Source organism: Bombus flavifrons, chromosome 2, assembly GCF_040668555.2.
Source record: "Bombus flavifrons isolate JBK064 chromosome 2, iyBomFlav1_principal, whole genome shotgun sequence".
Taxonomy (NCBI): Eukaryota; Metazoa; Arthropoda; class Insecta; order Hymenoptera; family Apidae; genus Bombus; species Bombus flavifrons.
This window is the reverse complement of record NC_138443.1, coordinates 9520819-9542240: the sequence shown is the minus strand read 5'-3', so window position 1 is coordinate 9542240 and position 21422 is coordinate 9520819. Positions and strand designations below refer to the sequence as shown.

General features: G+C 39.9%; 1 protein-coding gene across 2 annotated transcripts in view; it reads right to left on the bottom strand.

Moving 5' to 3' along the window:
* Positions 1–21422, bottom strand: part of LOC138189769 (ankyrin repeat and SAM domain-containing protein 1A) — an 81581-nt gene that overhangs the window by 49547 nt on the left and 10612 nt on the right. For both annotated transcript variants that reach the window (XM_069131920.1, XM_069131921.1), the window contains 8 exons: positions 19414–19494; positions 18788–18944; positions 17728–17873; positions 17307–17429; positions 9292–9518; positions 8362–8578; positions 4257–4533; positions 1702–2385 (listed from right to left, as the gene is read on the bottom strand). In XM_069131920.1, the coding sequence (XP_068988021.1) occupies positions 1702–2385; positions 4257–4533; positions 8362–8578; positions 9292–9518; positions 17307–17429; positions 17728–17873; positions 18788–18944; positions 19414–19494 (1912 nt within the window). The remainder of the gene's footprint in view (positions 1–1701; positions 2386–4256; positions 4534–8361; positions 8579–9291; positions 9519–17306; positions 17430–17727; positions 17874–18787; positions 18945–19413; positions 19495–21422) is intronic.

Sequence of the window (21422 nt, the reverse complement as noted above, 5' to 3'; positions counted from 1 at the left end):
TACACACGCGACAGAGAGGAGAAAATCTGGTAAAAACCATACGCGACATCGTATCCGTGAAGATCCTGAAGCACTAACTACTCGATATCCTTGAAGCGGAGGTAACCGTACATGCCGGCAGCCAAAGCGTCTTGCCTTCATCCGGCTCCTTTCGCTGAAGGATATATTCACTGTACGATATTTCGTGAAGCATGTATAACCGCTGAAAGACACGGATTGCGAACGCACATAGCAGTCAGCGGAAAGGAACTAGCGAGAAAGGACAGGCGTTGGGGTAGCGAGAGCGAATTGGAGTGGGTGCTGAAGAAGGATGCAAGGAACACATAGTTGGTAGACGGTATGGGAAGAGAGGACGCGTGTGCTACACAGAAAATACGATGGTTCGAATCACGAGATGGCGCACCTGTAGAGGGTACGAGATAGATGAGAAACGAGGGAGAAATAGAGGCACACGGTGAATGTTGTGTGGATATCCATTCGCGGCGGATGGGAAGCGAACGTAGTCAGTCTCACAGCAGAACGATCACAGGATGACGCGGCAAACGGCGAGAAACGAGCGATACAGGCAGCATAGAGCGACAGAGAACTCGGCCTCCTTGCAAATCGCATCACAGATCAAACACGGCTTGTATATTAAACGTAACCTGCTATAAAGCGTCCTGCCAACTGCTTATCTACTGTCCACGTTCCAGGACCGTCTCTCGATCTTAAGAACACTTACTGAGCGGTATTTTTCACGATATCCTTCCAGCAATTGACACGATGCAATCGCTGTGACATCGTTATTCGTCTGTCTCGATGAATGATAAATGATTTTAAATATGCTACCGTTTACGAGACCAGCATTGCGGACCAGTACTTTCGCGACCAGATACGTTGGCTACGTTTGACATCCCGACATGTGTTACAAGGTACATACACGCGCCAGTTCTTAGTCGCAGCCAAGGATGCAAGATTGAACGCCCGCGAACGCACGCTCCAGTGGAGATCGTGTGGCGAATCGCGAAGACGTTTGTACCGCGTCAGCCGCTTAAGATCTACTGGGAGACTGCGATTTGCATGCGATTCCAGAGATAAATGTATCGCTGTTGAGGCAAAGGCTTGGCAGATAACGTGGGTTTTTGAGATGTTATGGATCGATAATTCTAGGAATGTTTCGTGAGAGTTGGCTTGATCGAAATGGTTTGATAAATGTAATAACGTAGATACGCGAATTCTGCATCTTTTACGGGTTTTTACATTGAACGTTAAATTAGCTTTGGTAAGGCTAATGTTTGATATTAATCTTGACATTGTGTTTATGAGAACCTTTAGGCTATGAACGATGTTTGCTAATTTGCTAATGGCAAAAGTTACTTACCAAGAACTCCACCTCACCAAAAATTCGCACGTCACACAAATACTGCACAGAGCTAGAAAGAAGCGCCTTCGAAGGAAAGTGGATCTAATCGGTTATTTCCGATAGATCCAACACAATCGCAAACTTTTAGTCAAGAATGTCGCATCTATAAATGAAACCTCATCGTGTGAAAGTGAACAAGGAAAGAGAGTATTCTCTTCGCTTCTTTTTGACTCTGCAGTACATAAACATAAGCGACGAACCGACCAAAGCCTCCAAATGAGAAGCTTGAAAGTTAAACCAACAGAAGCAAACCACCCAAAATCACCCACCAATAAGTCCACAAAATAAGTTCAACTCACCTGACTCAAAGGACGAATCCTTTCGTGAATCGACTTCTCAGCCTGCATTGCAGAAGGTGGCGGATGATCAGGCGTCGGTGGCTGAACATAGTGCGTTGGACTGGTGGGCAGCATCATTTGTACTCGTTTCAGGCGCTTGTCAGTTGCTTCGCGACCTTCTGGCGTAGAATGCTCGTCGATAGCGTCGCGCTTGTCGTCCAGAAGACTCTCCTGGGAAGACTTGAGCGTGAGGAACGCGTTCGACACGAACATCGGTTCCTGGACGAACGAATCGGTCTCGCTGCACGGCGATTTGTCTGCGCAAGGACTACTCTCCGGTTCATAATTCTCGAACGCGTGTCTACGTAATTTTCGTCGAGGGTTCAACGTCTTGATCGGTCTGTTCTCGTAGATGGAAGTTATGGCAACCGGTTCTACGTTAGTTTCGCGTCTTTCTTCGCCATCCGGCACGCGAGACTTCATTTCCACGTATTGGTCCACGCTTCTGGTCACGTGACGCAATTGTTCACGGCGTTTTTGTAACTGCTCCAAGTCGATATGGCTGCGGGCGCCGCTGCGCGCCATGAATAAATACTCGTAGTTGCTCGGGCCCAGAGAACAGTCCGCTGATAAAGACATCTGGGTCTGCAAGTGCGTCGGTGAGACGGAGAGATTGCGTCTGGGTGGCTTTTTCGGTGGAGTTGGCTGGAATAAGATACATTGCTACTAATTTTACGCTTGAGGACGTGTTAATTTTCAGGAAATTTTGAAGGAAAGTTGGAAAATTGTAGTAGAACGAGACAAATGTAAAATTCTGCATACTTCAGTCTTGTTGTGTCTAATTGCCTGTTTAAATAACGTTTATAAAAATATGTATTGGAGAATTTGATGAATTAGAGAACAGTCAGAGGATGGAAACAGCATGAATCAGACGATGTTATGGAGAAATAGTAGCTATCGTATGTGGAGAATAAATAATCGGTTAGATAGATTAAATACAAGTTTGACATATTCCAAAACAAAGAAATATTAAAGTAGCTCTAAAAGAATAGTTTTTGACCGCAATTTAGATATAGTAGCTACTTAAATCTTAACTGATAATATTGATAACTATATCTTAGTTGAATATAAAATATTGGCACTTAGACAACAACTGACGCAAAATACGGAAATAAAGAATACAGTATCAATTAATAATTGGGATTAGCAACAATGAAAATGGAGCCTTTTCCATTTATAAAAACAGTTCAATGTTAATGAAGTTCGATTAATAACAATCGTTCGCATATCTTTCGAAAGTAATATTCGATCGGCATTTTTTTTCACGAAGTAACCTCGTTCGAAGGAAAAATGTGTAGCCAGCGTCAAGCTGTCATGCCGGGCCAATTAACTTGCGATCAATTTGTCCACGTTAACGAACTGTAAGACGCAGAGATGATTCATTGCCGGTTCTTCGCGCAGTAAAAAAAGCTTCAATCTCGAACAAGTGGGAAAAAAATAGGGAAGAAGGATGCTTGAGAAAAAAACAATTCACTGTACAAATTGAGATTCTGTTAACAACATTGAAATTAACAATCGACCGGTATTTAAAGAAAGGGAAGGAAAACAAGAAAATGTCGATATGAAACTTATAAAAATTCCAAATACGATACAATTTTATAATACGACATGGCAATGTAAGCATAAGAAATTGATACTGATTTACATAATTTTTAAATCTACGTAAGTTACGTAATACCATTACGTATAGTACAACAACAATTTTATTATAAAATTATTTATACAGGATGTAATCAAAATAAGCGACTTTGGGATCGTGTTCTGCTAAAGATAAGTTCATTCTTCCTTTTGCAAACAATTATTCTTTTTTTAATTAGAAATAAGTAATTGTAGTATTTGAGATAGAATAATAGCGTATATTATGATAAATTAATCTCTGCCTGAAAGTTCGATAAGCAAAGAATTCTCATATTTATTCTTATGAAGCTTATATCTCTAAACTGACAAATTCTTTCCCTTTTCAAATAAAATACTGTCCCTTGACTATCACGTGACACAAAAATCAGAAAACCAACGAAAATAGACTTATCATATTTTTTCTCCTATAATCTTCAGACGTGATCGCTACTCTTACGAAATTCCAATGCAAACAACAAAATTTCTTATATCTGAGGAAGAATCTCTTTCCCAAATATATGTTACAGTTTTTCTTAAACCATTCAGAATTTTCTAGGTTGTTTAACAAAGATTAAGATTTGCACATAAAAATTAAAGAACCACATCAAAGTTAAAAACAAAATACAATACCAAAGTTCAATATCACCTATTTTGCTTGCATCTTGTATATATACATATTATCAAGAATAATAATATATACCAATAATATCACCAAAAATGAAAGTAAAAATGTTATTAAATACTTCATACATTTCATCATCAACGGCACAATACGTCGGATCAGTTACTAGAATGAAAGATTTCGCTTCGAACGAGTATACTTTTTGCGACATCGTACAACTCTTCACCGAGTCATAGACGAGATGTCGAGACGAAAAGGGGAATCGGGGTATTCTTACCGAGACTTTACTGTTGGAGGCGGGGCTGTGAAGAGAACTGGACAAGGGTGCCATTGGCAAGTAAATCCCGGCAGCGCTGGAATCGTTGGGCAAACAACGCCGGTCCCGTGGGCTCGGTCCACCGACGCTCGAGGACGAGGAAACGCTCAATTGATCCGACTCCCTGCCACCCCCGTATCCCGTGGGTAATGTCAAGGACAGATCCTCCGACACGAAGCTACCCTCCATTGTTCCACGAGGTACCGGTGGCGTTTGGTACAATCCGTTGTCGGAACCCCTGCGCAACCAAACTCAACGTCTCAGCGGGACCAACTCACCATTAACTTGGAATTGCTAATGGTTTACTTCATCAAACAAATTCACTTTTTGTTTTTTAATTCGTTTCGTTCTTTGTTTGGTCGTTTCTGTGTGATGACAAAGTAAATTAGAATAAATATCATGCAGTAGCGCTTTGGACGATTGACACTGTAATATGTTATGGATTTAAAGGACTGTTCTTTGGATTATGAAATATTTAACGATGAAGATTTTGTTTAATTTCTCGATGATAGAAGATGATTGTTATGATTCTTGTTGTATGGTGCAGTTTGATTAGATACAATTGAAAACAGCATTATTTATATGTTAATTCGTTTGGAAATTATCCTACTCTTTAGAGATTTACGCGTGAACATGTTTTTATCGATGCTTTGAACTTCATATTTAATATGAAATTCAAACATTAAACTAAATTAATTATATTTAAAATCAAACAGCAAATAATCCAGAAAATACACATAACGCTGTAAAATTACGAAAAAACCATCACCATGAGATCAATTTCCAAGCAAACATACAATAAGTCTATCACTTTCCACAACAACTTTTGCAAGATTTTCCAATTCCAATTTTCCCTATACTTTGCCTATTTACGCGTCACGAATATCCAATATGAATTACAAAAACGCAACAGGTTGCAGCGTCGTAAAATTCACCGCAGTGTATCTTCGACAGACAATCGAATAGAGAATCGATTTCAGTGCAGGAGAATCGAAAGCGCTAGCATTGTGCTGGAGAACGTTTGCATGTCATTACCGTGTGATGTCGCGCTGTGCTAATGGTATTCTGTCGGTGATAGTGTTTTGTGGTTTGTCGTCGGGAGTTTGATCGGAACTTTCGAGAGTATTTATCGAGTTCAGAGTGTCGGACATGGACATAAAGACGCTGTCGAAGACGGAACTGGGGTCGGAGTCCTCTGTCTGCTGGAGGGTCCTCCATACTCCGTTCACAGGTCCCCCATATTCCTCGTTTTCACTGAAATTTCGCAATCCATCCGGTATCGTAAGATTTGAACGCGGTTTACAACGACTCCACTATCGTATGTAGCATACTGAAAAGCGAAGCAGTGCAGCCGGCGTTCCACCGATCAAGCGAATACAGCGCAGAATAGCCGTTTTATAAATACATCGCTTTCGAATTTTTATTCTTTCGAATTGCACATTATTAGTTTTATCGTTGTATATTTCTTTACTTGAAGATTGTAATTAAGTATGGGAAGTTTTTGATTACTTTTATCTTTTCAAATTTAATATTACGATTGAATGTTTAGTACGTACATTAAAGATAATTTGATGGGCTAGCTGAGATAACTGTAAAATATTGCTGTATCAAATGGTTAATATATCGTTATTTAAATAGTTCATATGTTTCAAATAGCTAAATCAATAATATGTTTGTTGCATACAACGATTCAATTAATTCTTTGTTACGTTCTGAAGAAGATGTACCACACGTTTGAAGGTTTTAATTGTGATTCAAGTTTTTCGGTTGAGTTGAATGGATGTTTAACCAAAAAAGGGGCTCAGATCTACTTGTACCATTCATAAATCGCTAATAACGCCGAACATTCCCATCAATGACATTTGTCTTCCTAATTAACATCTTTTTAAAAACACGTCTTCGATACGAATACGACACGCCTCTTTTTCTCCATCTTCAGTTTTCTCAAAGAAACTATGCTATCGAAGAATCGCCCAGATAACCTTCGTTACGGCGATCTTCCACAATTAAGCGTACTAGACGCGAAGAGGCGCGGATACAATGGCCAGTGCTCGTTCATTGGTCAAACTAACGAATGGCACACGACTCCGAGTATCATCATTTCTCCTCTCGACAATGCGTAAGTTGAAGCGGAGACGTCCGCGGGCGAGTGTCGACTTTTTAATGAGGCCACGTAGGCGAGGTCGGAGGCGAGCAGAGAAACGAGTAAGAGAGAAGCAGGAGGACCACACCGGTGTGGCGCGCCGCTAGGCAGAACAGGGGAACAGAGGAATGGAAGCAAGCGAAGCCAGAGGTGAATGAAGAGCCGGCGAACCGCGGTTGGAGGCCATGCCCATAGGACGAGGGAGAGAGCAATGGTTATTAGTTTTATGCTGAGACGGGCTAACATTTACATTGTTTAACGTGATGGATTCATCTCGAGGCGGCCGAGCCACGGCTGCCGACGTCAAACATTGACGGTGGAGGTGCGGAAAGCTCTGGTACCGCTCGTTTCCCCTTGCTCCTCTTCTCGTCTTTCGTTTCTCCACTCGCAGTCTCCCTTTTTCCCTCTGACAGTTTCTCGGTCGACCTCGGTCCTCTTTCTCTGCCTAGTCAGGCCAACCGCGTTTAGCAGCTGCCAGTAGTACCAACAGAGAGAGGAGAGAGAGAGAGAGAGAGCAGAAGAGAAAGAAAGTGGGAACGAGAGTACCAATGGGGTATACGGCGGGGGTGACCCAGGGGTGAACGAGGCGGTCGGACTCACCATCGCCTGCCTACATCAGGAAAATTAAACCAAGCCAAGCGGTGCTTAACGCGCTGGGGCTACACGCGGCCGCGCCACCTCCTCCAACCTCTTCTCCTCCACCTCTACTTTCAGCTTCCCTTTTCGGTCCGAGAACCTTTCCTCCTCTGCTCTCCTACCCCATCCAACGTCCTCTCTTCCTGACCACCCTCACAACCTAACCCTCTCCTCCCCTTCTCGTATGCCTGTGCTCGGTGCAACCAGCATCGGTACTAAAACGATACCAGCGACGCCGCTAACCATCATCCGAGCACTCGCTGCTCGCCACTCGTTCATTCACTCCGTGTGCCCAGGTCCACGTCTATGCTTTTGTTTACACGACATCTCCTATATTAAAGCAGCCACGGCTATGCGCCCATCTATACTAAATATCTGCCCTTTTTAGAAAATATTACCGGGGCCTCTCCACTCTTATCCGATGCACCGACGCGATATTCTTTTCTCTCTCCCCGACCAAGATGACGCCGGATGAACACAAATACTCGGGGAACAGGTAGAGCTCAGTAGAATTGTTCTTTTCCTCCGGGTTCTTTTCTTTTTTTTTTTTTTCCTGTTTGTTTGTTGGGTTGTTTCTTTTCTTTTCTAGGCTGTTTTTCCTCGCTGGAAGAGGAGATCGTTGCATGGAACGCAAAATGCGAATAGCGTGTACCGATGCGTTCTTGTCGGAGATGGCGATGGCTCGTCACGATCGAACAAGCCGGTGTTTCGCATCAGTGGAACGGAGCTTGGTTGGTTATTGTTAGTCATCTCTTTTTGTCGGAATGAATATTCGCGAGATAAGTTGCGTTTGTTTGTCGTTTTCTTGTTGTAGTTATCTTAAAAATCATAATTTTACGAGGAAGTCTATCGTTGAGTCAAGTGAAGTTGTTCAGTGAAATTCTCGACGTTTTCCCATAGTTCCTATTCGTTTGAAATTGAAACGATTATAAAGTACAATAAAGTATAAAATATTCTATCTAACGATCTGATATAATATAAATCTTGAAAATTACGATATTATCAAGTCTTCTTTAAATGTCCTTATGCACATCTCAATTTCTTCTCTTTACATTCTCCGAACCCGCGAATCGTTTAAATGCCCTTAACTATAAATCAACACGACGACTCGTTCCATTGACAATGCTTATCGTCGTAGCTTGAAGCGCAGAGCGCAGTAACGCATAACATGTAGAGTCACAAGAAAGTTTTACGATCGTAAAAGAGTCAGGAAAAAAAATGAAACATCGAAAGCGACGACAGGCGCAAACCAGTGTGAAAATAGGGGAAAAAAGATTGGATACTCACAAAGACATAACGGAAGTGCCGGAAACGCGGCGATCGTCGTCTCGAGGCTTATGATAGAACTGCCATTGAGTGGGCGATGTCCCTTCCGCCGGAGAAAGATCATCCCCTGGGCGAACGTTTTCGTAAGGGCTACCCAATGAATCGTTTCCCTGGACCGGAATGGGTGGCAAGTTCTCGCTGTCTGCGTCGCTTTCCACACCAGAGGAAGACCTGTGCCCTGTTCCCAAAGTTTCATCAGTGAATTTTATTCATTTTACAGTACGCTTTAGTTAAAACTTTATGAGTTACAGAAACAATTTACTAATGAGTCAAAATGACCCAACTAATCTTTGTTATACGCTAACAAATAATTTTCGTATAATATCTAATTTTATATTGTAAAACAGCCAAGAGTCCTTATATCAAATTGACAAATATGTATCTAATACGGACCACTTGAATCATTTCGTCCAATTCATCGTAATTTGTCCAACCTATATTCACATCCTTTTACGTCGCCAATATTTACAATACAATTTCGCTATCAATACGCAATTAAGAACCATCGCTTTAATCATTAACCAAACACAACGCGAATTACCGCTTAACAAACAATCGTCGATCAACGATACAAAATCAAACTGGAATCGCGGATATTGCAAACAGAACAATATCAAACTTTCATCAGAGGATCATCGTTAACAAGATTTAACGTGCTATCGCGTTAAATCTTGTCACGCGAAGTTCGATCATGCAAATATTTTGAAAATCGACGGGAACAGGCTTATCGGAGCCAGTTTATCGCTGCCTACTTGTAAGCAATGATTGACAACGGCAAGAAAAAGCGCTTTTTTTTCTCCCGAGACATGTCTCGTTAATTGCACAGCTCGTTTACTCGGGATGTCGCGTCGAGGCGGGAGAAAAAAAACCAGCGTCGCAGCGGATACGCACTTTTTATCACCGCGGTGATGTCCTGAGTGACGTGTGGTGGGAACTGTCCCAGAAGATCGAGCACCGTGTTCTGTCGCGAGTCCCGGATGCCCAGGTCTACACCTCGGTCCAGGAGCGCTCGCACGACTTCCATTTTGCCGCACAGCGCCGCCTCGTGCATCGCGGTCCCAGCGGACGTCCTCGTGTTTACGTCCACGCCTGCTGCCAGCAACACTTCCACCACAGCTCTAAAACCAACATTTAGGTACTTTTCTTTTATCTCTAGGCTCAATTAGTTTGTTTTTGTAAAAGAATCAAATTGGTAGATGACTGTTTTCTTGGAATAAAATATGAAAAAAATGATCAAAGTTTGTGAGCGTTGTAGATAAATGTAATTATTGTATAACATGATATAAGACTGGATATAACGTATTTATATCCCCTCCATAAGTCACGAGATATTCAAATAAATGATAAAATAACACTGTGCATCACTAATCTGCATCAACCCTTGGAAAACTTAATTGAATTAATCCATTTCTATTTCGATGTTCGTTTCCATTAAGAATGAATCAATACGTGTGCCACAAATTTGACATTTACTGTCATATAAATGAATCGACTCTATCTTATTTCAACAAATTCTCCAGAAATATTATCAATCTCCTCATCCATTAATCATACACGAGCCAATGGCACGCTCCTCCATAAACGTCATTCCGTTAGTAGCTTAAACCTTTCACGCAGAACCTCCCCTAAAATTAACAAACCAAATTAGTAGAAGCTATCCTCGAATTCCCTTTAGCCGCGAATATATCATCGGCCGTTGAAATTTGCTAAAGCGGAACCGGATGGAAACCGGTGATCGAGGAGCGGTTCTCGAGGGCAGAGAGAGGATTCGTGGCTCCGCGGGTCACCGGCGTCAGCTGAAAGTGGCCCGCTTGCACGCATTTCCCATTTCGACGCGATACCAGCAGCAGCGTGTAGTACGGAACCCAGATTTCGTTTTGTATCTGTCGGCTGGTGTGCACCGACTGCAGTGACCGCAGCCATCCGTCGCATATAGGATTCGTGGCTGGGAATCGGATTCACGTGCACCTATGTTGTTATTACCGTGCCATAGGGGTATTTGTATACTGGCTTACCAAGAGCACCGATATTGAATCCGATAATAGACATTACTCCCAGCCCCCGGAATCCCTCCCTCGTCCCTTCCACACCGAAAACATCCCCCTGGTTGTGTTTCTCTTTCGCCTACACACGTCCTCTCCCTTTTGGTCCCGCTATGGGCTCTGGCTCTGTCTATCGCCGCCCACGCATCCAACAGATCCACCAAATATCGCGGCGGGGCGCGTGAAACGCGTGCGTGAACGCAATCATCGCAGTGTGCATCGAGTACACAAGCGAATCCTGGCCTACGTTTCGACGTGACCGGCTAGCTACGTGTGTACACTTTGGTCTTGCGCGCGTACACAACGCCGAGAACGAGCGTACACGATCGAGTTCCGCACACCGGGATACCGTAGTTTCGCGCCTGTCCAAACAGTCAAAATGCCGGTACACACACCCGAGGACCCGGTATGCTGTTTGACCGTGGAGATTGTTCACCGGAGACCAGCCAGATTTTCCAACCTAATCAGCGCGACGAGATCCGATCGAATCGCGTGAAACTTTATTCGGGGTACTGACACGGGAACGTGGCTGTAGAGCTAGCTGGTTCTTCTCAGTCAGATGGATGGGTTTGAGCGATGAATTTGGTATTTGGGGTTAAGTAATATTGTAGATTAGGTAGTTTTTAGACTTTAATTCGATAAATAGAGAATTCTCGCAAGTTAATGTTTGCAAGTGAATATTCTTGGTATTCTATGTAGGTGATAGAATGAAGGGGAAGAATAAGAAATAAAGCGACAAAATGGTTGAAAAGAAAAAGTACAATATTATATTACATATAATATAATAAAGTACGATACTTCGATATCACTTGGAAATTGAAAGAATATTTTATGTCGCGTAGCGTAAGATAACAGATCCATTCGTCCGTTAATGGGACTTGGAGCAACTAACTCGACCAATCATTGTAGACATCGATTAATAACTAATAACGGAGTCGCAGGTTACTTAAATTCAAGCAACTTGAAAAATCTGCACGAGACTTAGCAACATTGTCATAAAATGACTTTTCAACTAAAATACTTTTATTTAAATTATGCATAGCAAAATTATGTTTTCTTTCTTTTTTTTAATATTTAGGATGGAAAATTAAAACAAATGAAATATTATTTTCGCTGGTATGATAAATTTACACTCAGTTTCTCGTACATACAGGGTGTACAATTGTGTATGAATAAATATTCAAAACGTGGACATCAAAAGCGGGAGAAGAAACATTTATCTAATGCTAGCCAGGGCGACGTCACGTCTACCTAGTGACAGCTGATGACCGCTCGCGCCAGCGAAGTCACGCATACGTGACAACGTTAAAATGTTAAATAGTGGAATATACTTGAACACGGTGTCTCGTTGACACACGATCGCGGCACTTGGAGTGCGTGAATAGTCGCGTGAACACCACGTGTGTACGTACACACGAACACTCGTGAAACTGTACAGCGCGTGCGACTCGCGAGCGCGTGCCACGCGCGCTGTATACACTATGGTGTATTTATCACGCGGCTGTATTCCATTATGGCAAGTGCGATCAGGAACAGAATATCAAGGGACGTGTGAACAACGAATATTGTTTGGTTTTGGCAAACTGTTTACGTGAATGAGATTTCGTAGGGAAACTTTCTAAACAAAGTACAACAGATGATAGAAAGAAAATATTGGAATTTTCAAGATATATCGTGTTCATTTCTTCCTATTATTTTTTATTTTTGAGAAATATGCGTCATACGGTTTCAATAATTGGTAGTATGCTAGTATATGGTATCGATTAATTATCTTTTTAAGTTTTGAAGAAGAAAATTAATACAGTTATAACTTTAGTTACAAATTAATATATTCTTCCTTCTATTAATGTTAAAATTAATGGAATTCCAATAGCCTTATGACGCAGTCAATAGAAGTTTGTCGATTGCAGTATTTCAAACAAAAATTCCTATTATTCCATAGTTACGAAGGAGATCAACATTTCATATAAACTGATCATTTGATGTAAAATATAAGCTGATCATGTAACATATATTTTATAGTTCTGACGTATTTAATCAGAAACGGTATCACTGTAGCTGGTAATATTCTGCGAACATGTTAAAGTAATTATATAATAACATGTTGTACAAAAAGTCAAATTTCCACAAACAACCTCGTTATGTCTATAAAATTTCTCCTAACTTTGACTAATCTGATACGTAATTCTATCGTTAAGTCCAAGCGATTTCATTAATTTAAATAAGACCTTAAAATTAATATACAGAATAATATATATCTTTAGAAACCTGTCACGTGCTTTCCACGAAAATACGGCCAATAAAGTTCGTCTAACGAATCATTCGATATATACATATTTCGGTTTCGATATCGCGGAATCTGGATGGACAACAGGAGTCGAGAATGGCCAGAGGGGCACAGATTGAGCGGTTTCCACCAGAGAATGAGGGAAAGGGTAGAAAAGAGGAGGATGGCGCATCGCTAGCGACGGAAAATGCATTCATCGGACTGTGTATCGCGACGCGATCGCATTATAAGCGGCTAGCGCCAGTTAAAGCGATTACCGGCAGCAAGGCTGCATAGAAAAACCGACGTTATACCCGATTACAATATGACTGCCGTTTCGCGGCGATTCACGATCGGCGAACGAACGATTTTCGATCGAGCCACGCGTGCACCCGTACCCAGCCGTTCCATCCTACGCTCGTCCAACAACGTCGATTATTTTAAAGGCTTACCAGCCGGATTATGGACGTGACGCCGCTATGTTAAATGAGAATGAATTGGCCGAGCAAAGCGTTAAATACCATTCCCTTCCCCGCCCTTGCAGTCCTCTGTTTCCCGATGCTGGAAACGAACGACGCAACAATGGTTCTTTGGTTGTTTGAGGAGGTTGAAGACGAAGGTATATTTTGAAACGATTTAAAGAAATTGTAGAGAGAAATCGTGTTGATTGTAAGAGGTTTCGCTGTGACTGTTTTAAGCCGATACATATTGAGAAGTAAAATTCTAGGAAGTAAAATTGTGGATGAAGGGTGGAAGGGGGTAGAAAGGTGTTTCAACTTTCTAGTTCAATATGAAATAAACAAGATGATTAAATAATTAGAAATGAAGTAACTCGTGTCAAGATACGTGTAAAATATGATACATAATTTCTGAAATACACAGTATTATTTAAGAACTATAATATTATTCTTCACTTCAAATCAAAAACCTTTTTACCCCAAATGCATCTGAACGAAATATTAAAAATACGTAAATATTCAGAAAAATATGTAAAAAAAAAATAACGTTCACACTTCAATTTTTTTGTAATTTTTTACCGATTACTACCATGTCAATTTTACACAAATATTTCCCTTGATACCTCCACCAAACGTTATTTACAACTGCTTGGATATTTTAAATCAACGAACGGTTCGCCGACAGACTGGAAATAATAAACCAGGTGCATCGCATCCAGCTCTTCGAAATATAACGCGGAATATAACAAGAAAAAAAAAATTATATATATTTATATATGTATACTATAAATGAATGTATATGGTTAAACACGTGCAAATAGCCAGAATTCGAAGAATTGTTTCGAGCCTGTGCCGAAATTCATTTTCGTTATTTAATTGTACAGCATCGGTGTAACCGATTATCCGGTTAATCTTGCATCATCCGATTGAACGATTCGATTAATCAAATAACGAAGGCTCGTGCTTACAATATCGTTTATTTAACTCAACATTTTTGCCGTGCGAAGCAACAATCACCAATTATTTGTGTAAATGCTAGTAAATCGATCGGACGTTGGCACGGGAAGCTCTCTCGTCGAATATTTCGGCGACTATTTTTCTTTATAGCGGCCGCCATTGTACGCCATTGCGAAATATAACGCGAATCCTCCGGTCTCGTTCGCGGAACCACGTTTCACCGTCACACGCCATCCCCTATCGCTTATTTTTGACATCCCTCTCTCTTTCTCTCGCTCCAATAAATCGCTCGCTGTCACACAATTTACGGTTTCGAAATTCACGCTTTGTCAAAAATACCTGTCCCATGTGTACCCTTTCGAAATTTGCTCTGGAAATGCCAACACATGGGACTGCAAAGTGAAGGAGAGAGACAGTAGTATTTATGGAAAATTGGTCGTATAAGGGAATATTTGATATTGTTTTCTTTCCTTTTTTCCTATCTCACGTGCAGTAAAATTGAAACACAATTTTTTCGTTTTTAATATCGCTCTGAATATACGCGTCTATTCGTTTTTTTTTTTTTTGTATATAACAAATACGTTTAATTCTTTGCGAATCGAGTCAAATATATTTTACCTCGATTAATCTGTATTATTAAAAGCAGATAATAATTTGTTTATTATATTGTTTAATCATTTGCTTTTCTTATTGTTATAATCAATGACCTATTTGTATTAACACCACAATTGATCCATGTTATATCAGAAACAGATAACAATTTGTTTATCATATTGCCCGATAATTTGTTTCTCATATTACCGTAATCGATGACCTATCTGTATTGACATATTTTTATTTAATGAAGCTTTATTCTCTCCTCGGAATAGAATGTTTTTCCACAGTCCACGTATAATAATTTTCCAACCCATGCAAAAAAGCATCACTATATTACTCGCACATATAATTTTAACGCTCAGACTCGTAATAACAAATGCTACTATATCACTCTCAAACGATTTTATCACCTAAACTTATACATTCTTGTAAATTTCATATTACTCCTACATACTATGTTACGCCTAAAAAGTGATCAAAAATCTAAATTTCCACTTACATACTAAATCACGCACCAATTACTATCCATTAACGTTCTCTCTCATTGTTCATCGTGCGAGCGCTATGGAGCCACGATATATCCCTTCAAAAGGGAACAACGCGTGAGTGTTGGTGCGGTTATCGAAGCGTCAGAACACCTTGGCGCATAAAGGGGCATTAAACATACCGCGATCGAGTCGGTCCGGAGGGGGAGAGGCGAGCAATCGCGGTTCAGCCGCGCAAACGTCGAACGATCTAGGTCGATACGTTTCGAAGGTAATGATTAATACGATCCTCGTAATCGAGAGGGCGGTCAGCAACGCTCACGGACAGGCAGAGTGCTATCGGTCTCCGCGAATGTATTCGATCGGAGATTCGCTCGAACGAGGAACGAGAGACCGATCGGTAGGGTGGTAATATAGGACGTGTGTAACCAGGAGAGGGTTGCGACGGATCATGGCAGTTGGAGGACGTACATACATATCGTATTCGACGGGATTACGCAACGCGGTGCTCTCTGATTGGCTCTAATGGGCAACGCTGCAAATGGCTCGACATCGTTATGGTTAGCTGAAACGAGTCCATTGTTGTTCCTAGATACAATGCAAGGGCTACATTGCTCGGTAATTAGCGCGAACGATTTCAGGGGAAAAGCGTTCTCGCGAATGGAATTCTAGAAGGTGGAACGTTACGTTTCAGAGTTGGAAGAAGCGGCGTGATCATACTAGGAGGAAGTCTTTAGTCGATTTCTTCTCCGCTAATGTTGCACTTTCACAAGTTTTGTTGGTTATTTTGAGCCTCTTTTTAGTTCTTGGAGTTGAGAGATGCATTGGTTCGTTGTTCATTGGTGTGTACATTTCGAAAAATATTATAAAATTGTTTGAAGAATATAAAGATTCGTAAATAGAGAGTTTCGTAAGGAACATGAGTGATTATAATATTATGGTCCGATTTCTATGAAAACTTCCGATTAAGAACTGTGTTTCGTTCATATCGAGTAGTTTGGGTCGATACTTAATGACCTGCGAAATATTTGATAACTGTTTTAGATAAATTGATCATATAATAGGAGCGATGACATATTCGCAATTACCAGATACGTGTTCCAATTTCAGATATGTCCATTGTTTCCATCAAAATAAACTTAATTTATTGGAGATACTCTAACAAGATTAATCACAGACAACTAGTTACGACCAATTTATACGATATTATCTAGAACATACAATCAGTATTTTCTAAAAATAATAACTTTGATATTAATAAACTATAAAACTAATAAAAAATAATAATTAATTGACGATAATAGACGTCTATCCCAAGGTATACATACAGTGGTTAAAAAGATCATGATGTTTTGTTGCTCATATAGTATTGTCTAAAGTAGAAACGTGTACGAACGATTACAATTCTTTCTTTGGGTGTCATACATCAGGCGCAAATTAATCGTGCGATGCGTGTACGCGTTCAGAAACTGAACATGTGCACGAGGTCCGGCAGGGTTCCACGAATCATGAATAATCTAGTAACGATCCTGATCTGCAATGCAATATAAAATAGATTTCATGGACAGCGGCTGTAAACGCTTGCACTCACGCTTGCTACCCTCGCATGTTGATCAAACGTCGTGCGACGATCATCGACTCAGCTTGATTAAATAAAGAGAGGATGTTACTTTTGAACGATTCTGTTTAGTTATTGGATGAGTTACCATTCGCAGCTCAACTTGAGACTGGTAATATCAAATAGAATTCTAGCTGATGTTTTTATAAAATAAACGCAACAATTCCAATGATGAGATATAGTGTGAAGTTTTTAATGGGAACAAATACCTATATTGAATTTTTCTTCTTTTTTTAATAATTTACACTTTTCTATATATTATGTATATTTTCTATACGCATATGTATTCTACGTACATATTCTTTTCTTTCTATTATTCTATTCCATATACGTTATTTATGTTTCGTATTATTATACTGCTCACAACTATTAGGGAATCATTATAAAGAAATTGAATTGGAATTTATTTATGAAAATTATGTAATTTCAGCAAATATCATGACTATAGGAAACATAAAAAGATACATGTTCACAAAGACTCACCTATGGCCATTTCGCGAGGCTAGATGCAGCGGGGTGTGAGGAAAAATCACCGATGAGGAAGAATTCCGAAGGGGCACGATCAGCTCTGGATACGTACTAACGAGCAATTGCACGGTTTCCAATCTATAAAAGATAATTAATTTTACAGAAGAAGCACAAAGCCAATTAGCAGCGTCATCGATTATTCATTTGGGATGATCGATAATATGCGAGCAGTTTCTGAAAACCAGTTCCAAAACTGCTCGATTTTGAAGCGAACTACCATTTGATAGAGTCAAAATTATAAAGCAACTTCTAACATAGACAAAAATACAAAATAAGTGGAAAGAATACATGGAAATAAAAATAAAGGGAACAAAAATATGTGCAAATAAAAGAAGAGAAGGGGAAAAAGGAGGAAAAAATCGTACGTGCAATTTACCTGCCATATTGCGCGGCGAGATCCAGCGCGGATTCTCCCCGGCTGTTGCGGATGCTGGGGTCGCATCCGTATTGCAACAGCTGTGCCACCACTTCCGTGTGCCCATACTGTGCCGCACAGTGCAACGCCGTCTCGTTGTCCTTCGTCTGCGATCATACAAAGCCGGTATTTCGAGTTAACGGATACACTTTGTTTCGATTGCTGGCATTAGAGCGTTCCAACTCAAAACAGCACGGTTACGTGAAATTACTGACGAACAGAAGGAAAGGTAGATCTATTTGTATTGGAACGAGCGATCAGATTTTTATCGGACAAAAACGAAGCTTAAACACAGATATTAGATTGCATACGATTTCGTGATCGATATGAATGGAATTAATACGCTATTAGAAATTTATTATTTCGGAAAGTACAAAAATCTGTTTAATACGTTTAAGAAGCATTCTTTGAAATAAATAGCGAAACAGTAGTAAAATATCAGTGTAATAAGAAAGAAATTATATTTCTGGTAAATTGGGAAAATAAATTTCCTGCAATTCTCAGATACAGTAAAGTAAACAAGTAACTGAGACTATGTGGGTGAATTTAAAGCATGATGTATGTAAATTTAAACTATAATTTCGTTATACTGCGAAGAAATGGTTAATCAAAATTACTTTATAAAACGCACGAACAAGTGATTTTTGCTACAAAATTTGTCAATATATTCAAATAAAAGAAAATTTCGTTTCGCAGAACTAACGTCAAAGGCTTATTCAAGGAATTCAAAATGTCTCGGGAACGCACAGAATTTCTGCGCTATTCACTGAACAACGAACGAAAATTAATTTCTAAAAGAAACTACATAAATTCCGCAGTTGAATACTTCAATAAGAGAGACATAAAATTCCATTCTCTTTCGTGATGAATATAACATAAATCAATAATTTACCTACATCACATATTATAATAATACCATAGTATTATAATTCATACGAAATAAGATATCGTAGCATGATTGCCGAATGAAATTAGACAAAAAAAAAATGAAAATAAATAGCAGAAGAATAAATTTACTGACCGTAAGATTTACTTTAGGTACCGAGGGTCCTTGGGTAAGAATTAACCGCACGATTTCAGCGTCGCCCGCCCAAGCTGCCAAATGAAGCGGCGAAGAGCCTTTAGCGTCGACGACGTTAGTGGAAGCCTCATATTGGAGCAATAACTTTACCACCTCCCTAAAGATAAAAGCGTTTCCCCGAATTATCGTTAGAATGTATGTGACATCGATTAATTGCCGATCGAAAGGAGTATTAATTAGAAACACGAGCTAACACAACATATACGAATGTATATAATTATATACGTATGTGTAAATTATACCCGTATATTATCAGTCAAAAGTTTAGAATCATGTATAATAAGTTCCAGAAACTCAAAAAATGTTTTAAATGTTATCTTACAATTCTTCTATTTTGGAAAATGTTTTGGTAAAAACTGTTATTAAGCAAAAGATATTACGTATTAATATTTTGTAAAATTACTTTTGAATTGATAATGAAATTAGTAGATGATTCAATGTAGACACAATTGGAGAAGTTACTTCAAATTTTTAGTCGATATTGTATGTCGATGGAATTTTCATGAAATTAATTTTAATTTTAATTTTGCCAAATCAAATTTTTTTGAAACATTATTGAAACATACTTGTGTCCGTTCAAAGCTGCATGGTGAAGAGCAGAATATCCACTGGCGTCTTGCACGTTAGCCCCCGGACCCCGTCGTAAACTGTAAATAAATGGAACAGTTTTGTTATGAAACGTAGTAATTTCTTCGCTTTACACAACGTAACAGTTTATAATGATTTCGAATTGACATATATAAATTAGAAAAACATTGACGTTGAATAATTTGATATTATTATCAATGTTGTTAATAATATGTTCTTATCGACTCACAGGAAGTTGTGACAGATACGTAATGATTCATTATTAAAAGATTACAGTCATCCAGATTATTGTCATTCGAAGACTGTGTTCATATTTGATTCCTATTATTCATATATCAGTACTAAAACTAAAGATTATTTCTAGATTTCATCGAAAAGTAAATGTCTCCTCATATAAAATTTTGATCTAAAAAATAGATGTGCCTCAAAATCCATCAACCGCACACCACGCACTAGACTTCTTGTTGAAGCTAACTTAAGTACCTCAAAACTTTTCGGACATCTATTATCACAAAAGATTGTCACAATAACAGCATAAACACCTTAATTTATCATTATACTATAAAATTCTATTCCTTAAAACTCGTCGTCGATAGTTCACCAGTTGTCCTAAGAAGCAACTCGCGTACCACACCATTCTTTACCATTCTTCACCATTCTTTCGCGTACCACATTATTCTAATTCTACCTCACAAATCCTCTCACAAAACATCACATTGCAAATACCAAAGTCTCAGTGAAATCTCTAAGTCCCAGCAGACTGACATAGGAACCAGGCTGACATCCAAGATCTAACCTAGAAACTCTTTTATCCCAGAATCCCCACCAAAATTTATCAACACTAACAACACTATACGAGCCTCTCGGGGGACGTTATCCGAAAACAAGTCTCGATATTGCGTTATTTGGCGCGACTGTTCGAAGCAACCCCGATTGTCAGGGTACGGTGGCAAGCGCCAGGGTAACGATCATCGAGCAGCGGCCGGGACCCATTTCCGCAATTAGGAATTCATGTTTACTGCCGGTAACTAATACCCGGCGGCGATACGAGCTCGCAGAGGCAAAGAATCGAGCACTCCGCGCCAACGAGTCACCGTATCGCAGAGCGCAGACAGAGTTAGGTCGCACAATGGGCCTCGCGGACAGGAACAGGTTCGCTAATGAAGCTTCCTGCATCCAACACATGTTCTCATTACTGGCCTTTGTTGCGTTCGTGGTGAGATAAACGTCCGCCACGTTCTGCCCTGGCGCAAACACAATGTAAACGCGTCTTTGGATCCCCTTGGGACCAGTGCGACACCTTCTTTTTCGCACTTTTCTTCCCTGCGTTCACTTTTCTGGATCGCTGGTTCTTTGTTGTTAGCATGGTACGATCGCGAGAAGATGATAGTCGAGCAGTTTCTCGTTATCCCGTGTTCTCTTCTCTTAAGTGGATTTGATTAGCGCCGCTGCAGGCTTGACCATTCAGTCACCGCGCCCCCTTCGAAGCGATGAGAGCCGCACGATCAAAGCCGATCGAATTGGCCGGATTGGATGAACGGTTGTGACGAAACCAGCCGCAAAACGGCGATCGGGATAAGAAAGGGAAGAATTGTTCATTGTCGTTTGATCTCTGACTTTTTTTCGTGTCCGGAGGGATTCGCGAGACAGTGACAGTTGTCAGTGACAGCTTGGAAATTGTTATACGTATGTTTCTAATTACGAATGATCTTAGAGCATTTGTAGCTTGAGCATAGTATTTGCTACTTTTTGTAAGTATTATGGTATTATAAATTTTACATGTATGAAATTATTTTTCATTGAGTATTAGGAAATCTTGATGTTAAATTTCTAATAAGTATCTACGGTATTAATTAACGCTACGTGGATCACGGTTGAAATTTGACAGATACATATACAATCTGTTAATAGTACTGATAATTCTATATTTTTTACGCAGTTAATAATCAGGTAGATAACTCTAAAAAATGTTTGCCCATTAACTAAA